General features: G+C 43.6%; 1 protein-coding gene across 5 annotated transcripts in view; it reads right to left on the reverse strand.

Moving 5' to 3' along the window:
- Positions 1-509: 509 nt before the first annotated feature.
- The window catches only part of SEPHS1 (selenophosphate synthetase 1), a 32461-nt gene continuing 16022 nt past the window's right edge, over positions 510-16948 (reverse strand). For 3 of the 5 annotated variants that reach the window (XM_039239978.1, XM_039239979.1, XM_039239980.1), the window contains exons 7-10: positions 14754-14853; positions 5232-5444; positions 3325-3494; positions 510-1985 (exon numbers count right to left, since the gene is read on the reverse strand). In XM_039239978.1, coding sequence (XP_039095909.1) covers positions 1896-1985; positions 3325-3494; positions 5232-5444; positions 14754-14853 — 573 coding nt within the window. In that variant the 3' untranslated portion in view covers positions 510-1895. Of the gene's footprint in view, positions 1986-2198; positions 3495-5231; positions 5445-14753; positions 14854-16948 lie in introns of those variants that run through there. The other 2 variants (XM_039239982.1, XM_039239981.1) reach the window with 2 other exon arrangements.

Raw genomic sequence — 16948 nt, forward strand, 5'->3', positions numbered from 1 at the left:
TCCCCATGGCTTGTGAGCTGAAGCCCTGCTTGGGGCTCTGTGCTGACAGCTCAGAGCCTGGAGCCTGCTTGGGATTCTGGGTCTCCGTCCCTCTCTGCCCCTCCCCTGCTTACTCTCTCTCTCAAAAGTAAACAATTTTTTTTTAAATTGCATCACTCATGGAGACATTTAATGAGAAAAGGTACAAATTACTATTGAAACTAAGTTATATTGTCTATGTAACCATTACCTCATCTAGAGAATAAGGGTGTTGAGTATGGGAAATGAGCACAAGGAGGTAGAGAGAGATCTCTCTACACACACTCACACACAAGATATTTAAGTATCTGAACCATCATTATCTATGCTTGCTTTATTCTGAAAAAAAAAAAAAAAGTATAGTATCATATAGCTATTCTGGTCTCTCTTTACAAAGCAAGACTGTAAGACTTAGAATTCAGATAGAACTCTTTTAAAGGCAACACTAAATTCAGGCAGAAACCGCAGGCTCATACGTCTAAAATGAGAACAACTTAAAACACTCGTGTTTATTCATCAGAAGGCATGCAGAACTTGGAGACTACAATATACTAAGCGATTTAAAAAACATTTAGCCGAAAAGTACATATTGCTTACACAATATTTCAGTTTCTCTTCCTGGACAGAATTACAGTAAATGTTTCAACACAGCCTGTGCAAATAACAAGCGAGGCTTTGATATTCCCGGGCAAGTGACTCCTGTTGCCCGAGGGAATAACTGACCTACCTCACCAGGGCCCAGCCTCTCCAGGCTGTATGAAACAATCCTGTGTATTTTAACAAGCTGTAGTTTTGGATGCAACTGCGTCGTAGGATTTAAGGAAAATAAATCACTGTACCCAAGGTCAATGTGAAGTGTTAAAGGGCTACCAGGAAGCCAAAGTATTGTCTGTTAACTCTTCACCAAATTTGAAGATTATTTACATAGATTTTGCTAAGAAGTCAAAAATCCAATCACTTGGTCCTTCAAGGAAATTTCAAAATATTTGGGTTGGTCTGGGTTTTGCGGGGCCCAGATGGCAAAAAACAGAGTGGCCAAAAGTGGAAGAAAAATTCCTTTAAGAGCATATTGTGAAAGCAGCTCCTTTCCTTCCTTCCTTCGCCTCCCCCGGCCCTTCCTGACACCCCTTTAGATCTAACCTCCCTGTAAGTGGCCACTTGGGGGTGCCTATGAAAGATAGATTCCCTAGTCCACCAGAATCTGGGGTAGGGCATGTGACAAGCATCTCCAAGTGATCCTAGTGCAGGTTATCTGGAATGTTCTCTCGGAAACCCAGCTTTTTTACCAGTCCTTCCTCCCCAAGATCACATGAATTACATGGACCTCCTTGTACCCAGCATTTTCTAACCATGAGTCTCCTCCATGAAGATATCCTCAGGTATATAATCCGATTAGCTCACTTCCTCTCAGTAGGCCCACCACCAAGGAAATCATAAGCATTCAAGACATGATCAACTTTAAAAAGAATTCAGATTTAGTGATCACTGGTCTATCAAAAAAAAAAAAAAAAAAAAGCTCAACAGTATGTTCACCTTACTCAGAGGTTTCCAACACATTTTATTTTGTAGACCACTGGTTTGTAGCTTTTGAGGACCAACATCTGTATAAATCCCTAGAAAACGTCCAATCAGTGTCAGTTCCTTAGCGGCCCTTGAGGTCCCGCACACCCGCACGTATGGCTTGAGTTCCAGTCATGCCCGCAAAACGGCTGCCCTCTGGCTCCGGGCGGAGGGCGCATCCACGGTGAAGCCTCTTCCGGGGGCGTCCTCTCTTGAGGGGTGGTTTCCTTTGGCAAGAAGAGGGGCTGTTCTCACGGCTTGGGTGCCTGTAAGCAGGAGGCATTCAGAAACTTGCAGGGACGGGGGTGCTTTTTCTCTTAGGCAGACACTTGAGCCGTCAGTGCACTTGTGCTTAATGAGAGCAATCCCCTCCTTACTGTTTGGTGGGTTAAGACAGAAGGAAGCCTCTGTTTTTAAGTAACACAGATAAACACCTTTTTAGATCACCTATTTGTTCTAGAACTACAAAATTTAATTCAAGAAAATATAGGTCCCATGAAAGACTTAAAAGTTTTATAAAACTAAAATCTAGTTTTCCCCAATAAATTGTACTTTTAGCCAAAACCCTCCCAACGCTTCTAAAATAATACTAAAGGGGGCATCTGATTATACAAGAGCAATAAAAAAAAAATTAAATATTTATTTGAATAACAAGTTTAAGTTCAAGCTGCAATGTTGGCAATGCAGGTTTTTAACACAGATCACAGAAAGCGTGCACGAAAATATACTGGCGCCAAGGACAAAATAATGCTAAGAATTAGGCTGAATAACTGCTGATTTTAAGAAAACAAGAGGCCTGAATCACTATACAAAATATAAAATGTATTAAACACTACCATCCACAGAACAGTCTTTATTATGGATTATATTTAAAAATTATTTGTGTAGTTAATTATATATTGAATTGTAAATGAGTATTATACATGAACCCCCTTTAGGGAGGCAATTCCTTGTTGCTCTATAGAACATCTAATTACATTGCAAAAAGAATCCTTTTTTGCTGTCAATAAAGAAGACAGTTAATGGTATTACTGTAAATATTAGGAAGGCTACAAAAAAGAAATCAGATTTCTTTTTTGTCTTCAAAGTGCTTTCCATGCAGAGTTAAGCACTTGCCTTGTTTAACTGAATGCACTATTGGGAAAATGTCCTGGGTCAAAGAGATGCTCTCGAATGAGGAGACCGGGCTTTAAAAATCAAAGACTGGAAGGAACCACGCAATCCTCTCGCTACCGGGCTACCACTGTGTCACTTACCAATTCCATCTTTCCAGAATCCCATTCAAGACACTTAAAAAAAGACCAGACCGAGAACGATAAATACACACAAAATGAAAAGACACCAACTGCTATTTGACACCACGACTGGTAATGTCTGTGCTACGTGAAAGCACCTTTAAAAAGAGCCTATGCGGCAAGAGATAAGTGTCTAAAGATTCAAAATGAATCAACAGTATTGGATAACAATATAATTCTCAACTCAGAAGCTGCCTCAAGATTAGGTGCATCTTCAGTTAATGTAACAGGAAAAAAAGGCAATGGATTTTATTTTATTAATTGCATCCACTCACAAATCGACCTAAGGTCACCAGATGTGTAGACACAATGAGATTTTTGTAGTTGTTTATAGTCTTTAATTGAAATGATGAAAAATGAAATAGATCTATTTAAAAACAAAACCAAATAGCTAGTTGGGTCTAGATTAAGAGGTGGCCCCCGGGGTGGGGTTCACGTTCTGAGTGGCCACCTGTGGTGCGACTTCGATGATCCGGGGCTTGTCTATGATTCTGGCCGTGCGGTTGCCCTTCTCTACGATCCCAATAATCCATGCTTGGTGACCTTCCCCGTATTTGGGAGACTTTATCTCTGCACAGAATCGAGCAGCTTGCTCACGCGGTAAACAGATTAGGAGGCCTCCTGGCAAAGAGAAAAAAAAAAAGAAAAAAAAAAAAAGGATTATCTTCAGGGCTCTGCCACGGTCTTTCTACTGCGCTTCCCGTGTTTCCACAGCGCTTCCGGTCTTCCACTACGCTTCCACCAAGATGCCGTTCAGCCACCAACTCTCTTCTGTCTCTACAAGAGCCGCCCTTTCCAGTCAACTGGGAATCCCACAGATTAAACTGCCAAGCAATTAGCGACTTCTTAGTAAACTACTATATTAAAAGCACACAACAAACTTTAAACAGTGAAAATGAGCTGCGTGTGACTCCTTTAACACTGGGTAGCATAGAAGTAAGGTATTTGAGGCCTCAATAATATATGTGGCAGCTACTTTTTTCTTGCTACACTGAAATATTTAAAACCAAAAGAGAACTTTTCCTTTTTTTCTTTTCTACGTGGATTTCCTCATTTTACAAAAAGCGCTTTTTAAGCTTTTTTTTTTAACTTAAAACTTAAGATCATGAAGGGAGTGTATGCCTCAGAGCATCTAGGTCCTGTCCCGGGCTCTGTCATCTTCAAAATAAAAAAAGCATAAAATATGTTATAAAAACCTTCATCAATAGGTCAGTAGCGAAGATAGAAATTCATTCAACACTTACTCCAGGCCCACCAGGTGGCATCAGTGGCTCATCCGCTGGCACTAAGTGGCCCGCTAGATGCCAGGCACTATTCTGGCCAGACACTGAACCAACAGTTCACTTGCGCTCTTGGAATTTTTTTTCTAGAAAATGGATTTAGACAGGAAACTGAAAGTCCTCTATAGAGGCTGTGGGAGGCCTACCAGAGAACTGCAAGTCCTCTTACAGAGCTGACACATGGGCAGGCTCTGGGGTCCTCGCCGCTGGCTGCACCCCGCAATCCTCTGGGTGCACTGTTAGAATTACTGCTGACCAGGCCTACCCGCAGACTGGCTTAATCAGGCTTACTGGGGGGGTCAGGTGTATGCACTGGTATTTTTTCGTTAAGTTTTTATTTACTTATTTTGAGAGAGAGAGAGAGAGAGAGAGAGAGAGAGAGAGAGAGAGAGAGAAGCCCAAGCAGGCTCCACACTGTCAACGAAGAGCCCGATGTGGCTCAGACCCATGAACCATGAGATCATGGACGTGAGCCAAAACCAAGAGACCCTTAACCGACTGAGCCAAGGAGCACCAGAAGCCATTGGTATTTTTAAATGCCCAGAGAATCTGACCCTTTTCGCAGGGTAGGGAAACTCCTGAGTTAGCAATAAGAAAGAAATAAGAAAAGCTGAAAAAAGACAGGACGTATAGGATGAAATGCAGGCATCAAGGTAAGGGGCACCGGGAGACATAAAATACTCTTATTCCTAAAATTCCAATTTTAGACTTTTTCTTCAAGGAAAAATATAGCCTGTTCAACGTAACCTGTATGTATCACAGTTAATGCAAATGCTAAGTTTCAAAGACAGCTGAGTAATGACTCCTTTTCCCACATTCTCCCCACCTTCCATCCTGTCACCAAACAGAAACACGGAATTTAATGCTCCTCTCGTCACACACAGAATGGCAGGAGACGGGTGACCTACAGCATCCGAGGGGCCTGAGAACGTTCGTGCTAAGAAGGCCACGGTTATCTACCAGCACCGACCTCACGCTAAGTGGGGTCATGCCCAAGTACCTGGCTGCTTTCCTGTCAGGGAAATTTCCGTTAGCCTCACTAGTTTAGTCCTCAGATCTGGGCCCAGTATCCTTGTACCTGAGGTCTCCGGGCAGGTCCCATGCATGAGGCCGAACATGTTTCCACAGGCCTTGCTCACAGCAGCCATCTTGGCCAGGACGGGAAGGTTGTGAATCACAAAGGACACCTCATTCCTCTGCTGTTTGGCCAGGTTCTGTGCGTGGCCCAAAATTCCAAAGCCCGTGATGTCAGTGGCAGCGTGGGCATTGAACGTGTGCATGAGTCCTGCAGCTAAGAGAGGACAGAGGACCCATTTATTATCTGGTGAAATAAATGAAGACTGAGAATAAAAAGCCACCTTTCCTCAGGACACCTGGGTGGTTCAGTCGGTTGAGCGTCGGACTTCAGCTCAGGTTACGATCTCGTGGTTTGTGGGTTCGAGCTCCGCATCGGGCTCTGTGCTGACAGCTCAGAGTCTGGAGCCTGCTTCGGATTCTGTGTCCCTCTCTCGCTCTGCCCCTCCCCCGCTCATGTTCTGAATACACATTAAAAAAAAAAATACCTTTCCTCATCTAAAAATTTTAAATAAACTATGATCTCAATACTCCTAATTCGTCAGGAAGATGACATTACTGGAATAAGGAAAAAGTAGTTTCTCAAAAAAACCCCAACAAAAACCAGAGTGAAATTCTGAAAGTTGCTTTCTTTTTTCTTTAGTTTTTTAAAATTTTTATTTTTGAGCGAGAGAAAGCGTGCACATGCACATAAATGGGGGAGGGGCAGGGAGACAGACCCCAAAATCTGAAGCAGGATCTGGTCTCTGAGCTGTCAGCACAGAGCCTGATGCGGGGCTAGACCTCATAGACTGGGAGATCATGACCTAAGCCAAACCCACTGAACCATCCAGATGCCCCTGAGAGTTAATTTCTTATTCCACTTGAACCATTTAGAACTATCAGCAGCTTCAGTCCACAATAATTCTCCAGTGAACGAAAAAAGAATTACTACCTCAACAAAAGGTAAACCGGTCTAAGGCATCCTAAAAATCAAAGAACAAGACTTTTTAAGATGGACCTAAATTCAAGACATTCTCACTACAAGTGCATTGCCTAAATTAAGGTTAATTTTTTAATTAAAAAAAAGGTTTCAAAGTACTTTGAGGTTTGAAGAAAGGAGCAGAAAGTACAGGAGGTTCCTATATACTCCCTGCCCCCTTCTCTTAAATTATTAACATCTAGCATTGGGTGGTACACTTGTTACAAGTGATGAGCCATTGCTGACACATTATTATTGACTCAAGTTCAGTTTACATCAGGGCTCACCTTTGACGTTGTACAGTGTATGTGTTGACAAATGTAGGCCTCATATGCATCATTAGTACCATAGAGTATTTTCACTGACCTAAAATTTCTGTGCTCCACCCATTCATCCCACCCGCTCCCCAACTCCTGGCAACCACTGCTCTTTTCACTGTCTCCATAGTTTCGCTTTTTCCAGAATGTCGGAGTTGGATTCTTTGGTCTTTTCAGATGGTCTTCTCACTCAGAAATACGCTTCTAAGTTTTCTCCGTGTCTTATACGGCTTGATAGCTCATTTTATTTTTTAAAAATGTTTATTTATTTTGAGAGAGAGGGAGCATAAGCAGGGGAGGAGCAGAGAGAGGGAGAGAGAATCCCAAGCAGGCTCCATGCTGTCTTCATTGAATCATCCCCGCCCCTTTCTGGACTCTGCATTCTGTCTACTACTAATACTGGTGTCACACTGTGGTGACGACTGTAACTAAACTACCTTGGAGCTGGGTGGCGTCATTCCTCCGGCTCTCCTCCTTCAGCACCGTGTCGGCTGCGCTGGGGCCTCTGCCTCCATATAAACTCACAACCAGTTTGTCAATATCCACAAAATAACTGGCTAGGATTGTGAATGGGGCTGCATGGAGTTCCATTCACACATCAGGATGGGAAGAACTGACATCTTGATGATGCTGAGTCTATCTCTGTACCTGGAATACTTCTCATTTACATCTTCTTTGACTTCTGTCATCAGTTTTAGAGTTTTCTTCATATACAGCATGCAGTCCTTTGCTACATTCATACTGAAGTAGTTCATTTGGGGGGGGGGGGAAGTTAACTAATTTTTAAAAAATACTTCTTTCTCATGATATGAAATACACTCCATGTTTATAGGAGTACTCTGGAATGAATGTGTTTTTTGGTATATTTTCTTTTTAGACCAAGATCTCTTTTACTTTAAGTGCATCCTCAACAACACAGGTGGAGAGGAGAATTTCTAGTCCCTTGTGGTGGTTAAGCAACTAGACATCCATTCTCTGAACACATCTGCACCCAGGACAGCGGGGCAGCCAATGACATTTCCATCAGCGAAGACATGCAGTTCAGCAGCTCTTCCCAGTGCCCTCCTGGATGAGCTTAGAGGACCAGAGTATTCAAGAGGACACAGCAAATCCCAGCCAGTAATCAGGGTTCCATTTTTAAGGTACTGATCACCATTTTATCCCTGCACAGGGAATTACTGCTGCTAATGTTACTATGGGAATTTTAATGAATCACAAGGAACTCCTTCCTGTGTACCCAACAAAACCCAGCTTCAACCACTACCACCTTTCTGCTGGGGTCTTACCTATTCCCACCTACTTGTTGGGGGATGTGGGTGGCGTGGGTAACGTTAAAGCAAACCCCAGTCAGACTACTGCATCTGTAAATATTTCAGCATCTAACTCTAAAAGATTAAAAAAAGGGGGGGGGGGGCGCGCGCGACCTGGGTGGCTCAGTTAAGCATCTGAATCTTGATTTCAGCTCAAGTCACAACCTGAGTTTGTGGGATAAAGCCCTGCATTGGGCTCTGAGCTGATAACATCCCTTTCCCTACCCACGCCCCGCCCCAAAGTAAATGTTAAAAATCTTTTTAAAAATAAATATAAGATTTTTAAAAATCTTGTTAAGTACAATACCATGATCATTCCAACACAATATTGGATGTGTCAGGTCTCCTAAACCTCTCAGTTTCTAACAGTTTCCTCTTTTTCTCCCCCATGCCATTTGTCTATTGTGGAGACAGTCCCTTGTTCTGTGGCGGTTCCTACATTCTGGATTCGGTGGTCTTCCCTGATGCTGACAGGTTCTACCACGTTGGCAGCCAGGTCCAAGGCCGGATGAGATTCAAGTTCAGTTTCTCTGGTAAGAGTACTTCATTGATGGTGTGTGGGGGGCAGCACTTATCATGGTTTTTAGCAGCCGTTGATGTTTGTTGTTGAGGTTCATTAAATCAAGGGGGCAGCAAAAATGGCAAAGGTGTGATTCATTCCTCCAGCAGCTATTAGAAGCGACTATTCTACAGAATTAAAAAAACCAATTTATTTGGATTTCCCAAAATACAGTCCATACAAGAAAGGTAAAATGTGTGACTGATTCCTTTGCTTTCATAAAGTATCAGTGCTCTAGCAACTTCCAAAGGTGGCCATAAGTTTCAACTCTCATCATGATCTCACTGGAGTTTAGATATTTGATATGTGTCGGCTGACCTCAGTCACTCTTCCTTACGATATTCACACTGCCCTTTCCCAGTGTGACGGGGTGTGCTGGCCAAGTGCAGTGACAGGGCCCCAAGAGCTGCTGACAGCTCCGCTACTTTCAGGCATAGGAGGTCCCAGGCTTATCTTCTGCATTTCCTTTCCCAGAGTTCAAATCAGCTGTTTCCCCGAGGAGTCCTGGCACTTCTTCATGGGAAATGTTCATTTTCAGATCACAATCTGGGCCCTGGGTGGCCCTTACTGCCGGGTTACCACTGCTCCCAGGCTTTTCAGCTGGCTTGGAAAGAAGCATTTTTAGGGGGAAAAAAATTTCTGAGTTCATACTGCTCATTCCAAAGTAAAGATTATAGTTTAATTTTAATGTTTATTTATTTATTTTGAGAGACAGAGAGAGAGAGAGAAAACACTAGTGGGGGAGGGGCAGAGAAAGTGGGAGAGAGAGAATCCCAAGCAGTATCCTCACTGCCAGCACAGAGCCCGATGCAGGGCTCAAATTCACGAACCATGAGATCATGACCTGAGCCAAAATCAAGAGTTGCGTGCCTACCTGACTGAACCCCCAGGCATCCTAAAATTAGTTTATAATTCTGCTTCTTATTCCTTTTTATTCTTAAAATTTGTTCCCTACTATACTATTTGTTTTATCATACTGTACTAATATTTTCCTAAACACAAATACACCAAACACAATGACATATCTTTGTGGATTTTTGTCCTGAGGATATATACTGAAAATACCAGGCTCAAAGTGAATTGAAATAATTCTTCCCCATGTGGTTTTGCTACTATTTAACTTTATATTAGGCAACTTAAAAAAAATTTTTTTTAATGTTAATATTTATCTTTGAGAGAATGAGAGAGAGACAAAGCATGAGTGGGGGAAGGGTAGAGAGAGACAGAGGCATAGAATCTGAAGCAGGCTCCAGGCTCTGCGAGCTGTCAGCAGATAGCCTGACATGGGGCTTGAACCTATGAACAGTAAGATGATGACCTGAGCTGAAGTTGGACGCCCAACCAATGGAGCCACCCAGGTGCCCCTATATTAGGCAACTCTTAAAAAACAAAGAGAGAGCTTCCAAGAATAAAGATCTTTCACTCCTTTTAATGGCTGTATAGTATTCCACTGTCAGCACATAGACTAGAACACTCAGTAACTTACTGACAAACATCTAGGTTGTTTCCTTCTTTTGCAATTATAAACAGGATTCAATGAGTATCAGCCTTGCACGCATGTCATTTCACGAGTTATAGAAGCGGGACCACTAGTTCTAAATGTACACACAATTTTGTTAGATATAATCACATACTCCCCCATAAGATTCTGCCATATTGTACTCCTCCCAACAACATACAAACAGTAAGGACTGGAATCTTGAATGCTCAAATACAAGCAAACTGAAAATGCATACAAATGCAAATCTGTAAAAATCACTTTCTTACTGTTTAATGACTTAATTTGAAGGACCAAAAAAGAAGAAAGACTCCTTAAATAGTTTGAGTGGCACATGAGGAGAGCAACTGAGTACAAAGAATTAAATAATTACAATTTGACTTTGGAATATTGCCAAAGAAACATTCTTGGAACACAGAAACAAACTATGGAAAAAATCTGATACCCTCCCAACCCCAAATTCAGGAGTGGGCACAAGGTAAATTAATTAGGGTGTATCTCTGGTAGACCATCCAGGCACTTAAAAGAATTATGTGTTCTAAGATGATATAATGTGGAAAAAAAAAAAAAGAATTCAGTAATGTTAAGTAAATAAAAACAGACAACAAATGCAAATAAAATGCATGATAACCACTAGTTGAAAACACGAACAATAAAACAACAGTAAACCACCAACCAATCACTGAAAAAAATCCTGGAAGAAAACATAAATATATTAACAGAAGCTGTCTTGGGTGGTGGGACTATGGACAATGTTTTTTCTCTCCTTTTTTCATTTTCTAAAAACTTCTATAATAAGCATATCATTTCTTATAGTAAAAAATATATGTAAGATAAATGGGAAAACATATCACAGAAAATTTTTAATGTAGCAGATCACTGTAAACTGTGGCGAGCAAGCACCCTCAGAAGTGATCAGCACCATCTAGAAACGCTGAGGCAGCACTGACTTCTGGTATGTGTGAACCACGAGCCTGGGCTGAGGAAGTTCTCAGCAGGGACCCGACTGCCCAGCAGCACTGGACCGGCTAAGTCAGTGACCAAGTGGACAATTGTACAGCGATGAAAATGAATTAAGTACCACTATATACACCTAATAATAACACTCAGGAATGTTAAGTATCCACAAAACAGCAAGCAAAAGAGGTACGATTCTGTGAAGCAAAAAATAAAAAAACCCAACTAACTGCTTAAAGATACAAATCTTTGTGAAAAAAATATTTAAAAATACATGAGGGGGCACCTGGGCGGCTCAATCTGTTGGGCCTCTGACTCTTGATCTCGTCTTAGGTCATGATCCCAGCGTTGTGGGACCAAGCCCCAGGTTGGGCTCCACACTGAGCATGGAGCCTTCTTAACATTATCTCTCTCCCTCTCTTGCTCTAAAATTAATAATAATAATAATAGTAAAATACATGAGAATAAACAGGAGATTCAGAGCAGGAGCTGGTCCTACACAGGAATCCAGGAGCAGAGTGTGGGAGGGACACCTCTGGGCTTTCCACGGCCATGTCGTTTCTCATACAAGATGGTGGATGCATGGGTGCTGTTCTTTAAGCCCTGTACATATTTTATAGAATTCTTTTGTATCAACTGGACATCTCATAAAAATTTCTTCTAATATTTATTTATCTTTGAGAGACCGCGTGTGGGTATATGTGTGTGTATGCGCGTGTGCATATGTGTGCATGAGCAGGGTAGGGGTAAAGATAAAAGAGAGACACAGAAGATCTGAAGCTGGCTCTGTGCTAACAGCAAAGAGCCCGATGAGGGACTCAAACTCACCAACTGTGAGATCATGACCTGAGCTGAAGTCAGACGCTCAACGAATTGAGCCACCCAGGTGCCAACATCTCATAAAATTTTTAACTTTTAAAAGAAGGGTAGAATGGCAAATGTTGAAAAAAAAATAGTGTGTTTTCACAGTTTTCTAAGTTAGTTTATTTACTTGTTTATTTATTTTTGGGGGAAGAGAGAGAGAGACAGACAGACAGAGGATCCAAAGCGGGCTCTAAGCTGTCAGCACAGAGCCCGATATGGAGCTCAAACTCAGGCACCATGAGATCATGACCTGAGCCACAGTTGGATGTTCAACCAGCTGAGCCACCCAGGCGCCCAAAGTTTATTTATTTTTAAGAGAGAGAAAGAGAGAGAGAGAGAGAGAGAGAGAGAGAGAGAGAGAGAGAGGGCACGTGCCCTTGCATGCGAGCTGGGGAGGGGCAGAGGGAGAATCCCAACTGAGCTCTGCACTTCGAGTGCAAGGCTCCATCTTGGAACTGTGAGGTCATGACTGGAGCAGAAATCAAGAGTTGGACCCTTAACGGAGCCACTCAGGTGCCCCATACTGTCACATTTTGAAGTAACTCAGAGTTTCAGACAAGATGTTTTAAGACCCCCTGGTTAACCCCACCATTTCTTCTTCTTTTTTTAAATAACTGAAGAGTTCGTTGGCTTATGTATCACATCTATTTGATTCAGTCATTTGGGGGAAACTGAAGGAGAGAGGGGACAGGACAAGAACATTCATGCAAATCGGCTTCTGGCCGCTTGCTCAGGGAACTCAGAAAAACTGAATGAAGAGTGATTTTTAAGGAAAAGATTTTTGAACTTCATCTTCAAAGTTCCAGGATGAGACTCCCCACAACCCAAGTCCTTACAGCATGCAATTAAGGAGGAGCAAGATCACTAGTATACATTTCCATCAATGGTTTATGTTGATGGAATTTGTGGTTCTGGAGAAAGGGCAATTTTTGTAGTTAGGCAGATTTGGGATTGAGAACAGGATCTGCCTGTACTTAGGTGCTTCCTTTCGGTCAAAGGGAAGAAACTGGATCCAAGTCACAGAATTGTGAAAGAAAATATCCATGAAGTACCAAAAAGAAAGCTAGCAGGTGGCAAAGTTAGCTCGTTCACTGTAGCGAGTACCTCTCACACGCTCCTCCAAGCTCCGGGGACACCACGGTGAACCCAACAAGTAAGTCTCTGTGCCCTCCTGGAGCTGACGTTCTAAATGCTGCTCTGCCTCCAAATCATCTGCACAGATGCTTTGCTAAAGAGAGTGCCTCTGGCACGTGAGGGGTTAGGACTGCAAAGACCCACGAGAAGAGCTTCCTTCTTAATTATCCACTACGCCTGGTATTTTCTATCTACACGTGAAAGGCAGGAAAAAGGGGAGTATAAGATGCTTGAACTCTATGAATTCCTTCGGCAAGCCTTGCTGCTCTGCGGAAGATGAATTCTGCTTCTGGAACTTTCTTGTTTTACTTTATTTTTTAAATTGTTTTAACCATTTATTTTTGAGAGATGGAGAGAGACAGCATGAGCAGGGGGGAGGGAGAGAGAGGGAGACACAGAGTCCGACGCAGGCTCCAGGCTCTGAGCTGTCAGCACAGAGCCTAAAGTGGGGCTTGAACCCACGAACTGTGAGATCATGACTGGAGCCAAATAGGACGCTTAGCCAACTCAGTCACCCAGGTGCCCCTTTCCTCTTTTAATCTGTTTTTAAAACTTAGTGTAGTACCAAAGTATTCACTCAATTACCATGCCGAGACTGTGAAATAACCTCAATTTCTTACTAAATTGGTTAGAACAGAATAGACGATAATACTAAAAAGCGTTATAAGCAGTAGTTTCACATCCTAGGTCCCCACGGATTAGCTATGTGACCCTGAAGAAGTTAGTAGCTGCCTTATAAGGTTGTCCTAAGAATTAAACAGGAAAGTAGGTCAAGTTCCTGATACACAATAATTACTAAATAAATGGTAACCGTTATTATTACATTTTGTCAGTATTAGGAAGCTAGATAAGAAATGTAGACAAAAAATTATGCATACCATTACTTGTTTATACACACAAATGTGGTAATTAAATAACGAGAACACCTTGAAATAATAAGCCAAATACTTTTTTTTTTTTTTTTTGGAGGGAGGGAGAGAGGGAGAGAGAGGGAGAGAGAGAGAGAGGGAGAGGGGGAGAGAGAGAGGGAGAGAGAATCTGAAGCGGACTTTCCGTGCTTAGCAGAGAGCCTGATGCTGGGTTCAAACTCAACAAACCAGGAGAATGACCTGAGCTGCAATCGAGTCAGACTCTTAACAGATGGAGGCGCCCAGGCACCCCGATAAGTCAAAATAGTTTTAAAAAACACTATCTAAATTTAATTTCNTTTTTTTTTTTTTTTTTGGAGGGAGGGAGAGAGGGAGAGAGAGAGAGAGAGAGAGAGAGAGAGAGAGAGAGAGAGAGAGAGAGAGAGAATATCTTAAGCAGGCTCCATGCTTAGTACGGAGCCAGACATGGGGCTCGACCCTTTGACCCTGGGATCATGACCTGAGCTGCAATCGAGTCAGACTCTTAACAGATGGAGGCGCCCAGGCACCCCGATAAGTCAAAATAGTTTTAAAAAACACTATCTAAATTTAATTTCCATTTAACTGGGGTACAGAGGAAGTCAATGCTGCCCATAATCACAGAAATTTAGGACTGGAAGGAATAGAGAGAAAATATGGCCTCAGCTCTTCTCTGCACCCGGCACCGCTGTCACCCTGAGGGGGTCTAAGGACTCGGGGGAACAGAGGTGCTGGTGCAGCCACAGCGCCCTGGCGCCCCCGGCACAGAGGAAGGCGGGCTGCAGGGAGAGCTGTGCACTCACGACCTCGTCTGACGTCCTGTTTCGCCCTGTCCTCAGTCATCCATTTCCTCGAAGGCAAGTCACGTATAAAATGCGATCTGTCAGGGACACACAGTGCGCCTGGATTCCCGCTAGTGACCCACGGCACTAAACCAGGCGCCCACAGCAGGGTCTGCGGCTCTGGCCGAGTCCGTACGCGGCCGTGTGGCCGAAACGCCCCCCCGCCGACCCCGCCAGAGACAGGCCTCCGGCCCTACCTGTTCTGTTGAGCCTCGCCATGTTCATCATTGCCTCCTGGTACGCCAGCTCTACATCCTCCTGCGTGACCACTAGTTTGATCTTATTCCATTTTTCAGGCTAGTAACGGGAACAGAGGTCGGGAGGAAAAGAGAGGGAAAGAATGTGAGTAAGCTTCCAGCCACTGGAGGAGTGTGTTTTTCCCTTTGTCATCTTCTGGAGGGTTCACTGATCTAATTTTGTACACAAAGCTTACGTTTCCCAACTTCCTCTTGTGACTAGTGGCTCAGGTGCCCCGTCAGGCAGGGACTCATGCAGTCTTTCCTGTTCTCGACTCCCCGCTTCCGTGGTCCGGGACTGCAGTTGGCTGGCCACGGAAAGCCAGCAGGACCCGTGGCCGCAGCGCGCGGAGTGAGGCTGTGCTGACACCGGTGCTGTTCTTGCCTGCGCCGGCGCACAGGCCACACGGTGAACAGGCCCAGGGGTCCTCTGCTCCTCCTCCCCACCTCCTCTCCTAAGCCGATGGCTTTCATTTTCATAAATTATACTTTTATTGACTTTACCTAAACTCTGCATGAAGCCATCTGGATGGACAATCAAATACGAAAACAGCTTCGGGGCGCCGGGGTGGCTCTGTCAGCTGAGTGACCCACTCCTGCTTTTGGCTTGGGTCGTGGTCTCACAGTTCTTGGGATCGAGCCTACTTGGGATTCTGTCTCCCTCTCTCTGCCCCTACATCATTCGTGCATGCATCTGAGCACTCTCTCTTGCTCGCTCTCTCTCTCTCAAAAATAAACTTAAAATGAAAGAAAAAAAACAGCTTCGACTGCACATACCCCAAGGACGGCCTTGGGTGACCACAGGGGAGGTCACAAAGGTCAGGGGAAAAGAGACTTCCCTTTTCTCCTCCGTCTGGTTTCCAAAGAATCTAGCATCACAACCTGGGCTCATGACACACTATCATCATACTCTGTTAGCAGCCATCATTCAGGCATTCATTTGGTTTTCATAATACCCGATAAGCTACCCCCCAGTGCAGTAACTGAAGTCCGCTTCTGTGATCTGCCCTCGGCCCCCAGCTCCCCGCCCCCCCGACCCCCCACCCAGAGCTAACAACTACTCAGGGTTTTCTACTCCTCATTCTCTTGCTGCACAAAATAGAGTATTCTCATACACACAGACACAGGACAGTATAAGCTTGGGTTGCTTCTGACCTTGAGAGGGTACTATGCTGTTACATAATCTTTATATCCTGCTTTTGTCAATTCTGCACATTAAAAAAAAAAAAAAGGACAGGGGATGTCAGGTTAGGGGGGAGGGAGCGGGGTCCCAAACCCCGCATCCTGCAGGCTCCTTGGCCTCACCTGCTCCCAGCAACCTCGCTGAATTACTCAGACCCGGGTGGCCGTATGGAAAGTCACTGTGGGTCACTGGACTGTGATGGCTTTCCAACCCGAAGTACAGGTGACCACACCTGGCGGGAGACCTCCCCTCATCAGGACGGAAGGGAAACAGAACTAAAGAATGTGGCTTAGAGAGTTTCTGTACTCTGCTAGGTCACGGAAGATATAGCTGGTTGATAAATAACATAAAATTATTATTCTTTTTCAACTGTTTCTCAAGAATGGTAGTTCAGATGACAGTTGCAGAAATGAAAAGCAGCATGATATGTGAGGCCAGGCCACAACCATATTAATTTTTGAACTGTTACGGCAAGGAGAAAATTCTTAAATGAAGTATGATTATAGCTCCGTGGAAAAGTAACTCAGGATAAATATCTTCATATTCTAGATGCTTCCTCCATGACATAAACATTTATCAAAATGTTTTGAGTTACTAATTAGTTTTAAAAAGACACAATAATCCAAACAACCAGAAACCTCAAGACTAAAATAATTTAAATTGTCAACAACCGTGCCCATATTTATACCCTAAACACAACACTTTCCATACATTCTCCTATTTTTTTAGTGATGCTTCAGACACAAAGGGTAAAGCATTTAATACGAGGAACAGTCCTTACTAAAGGACAACAGATAGTTCCTAGAATTTCCGTAAGGATGTGGGTGATAACACACTCGCTGGCAGTGCGACTACTTCGAGAAGACAGACTGAAGCCGTGCGGAGGATCTGGGTCTGCGATGTGTGCAAACACGTGCAAGGGGGTGGGCTCACTCCTGGGCGAGACGCCGTGCTCGCTCTGGACCAGGCACAG

Source organism: Hyaena hyaena, unplaced genomic scaffold, assembly GCF_003009895.1.
Source record: "Hyaena hyaena isolate Hyena2069 unplaced genomic scaffold, ASM300989v1 scaffold_165, whole genome shotgun sequence".
NCBI lineage: Eukaryota > Metazoa > Chordata > Mammalia > Carnivora > Hyaenidae > Hyaena > Hyaena hyaena.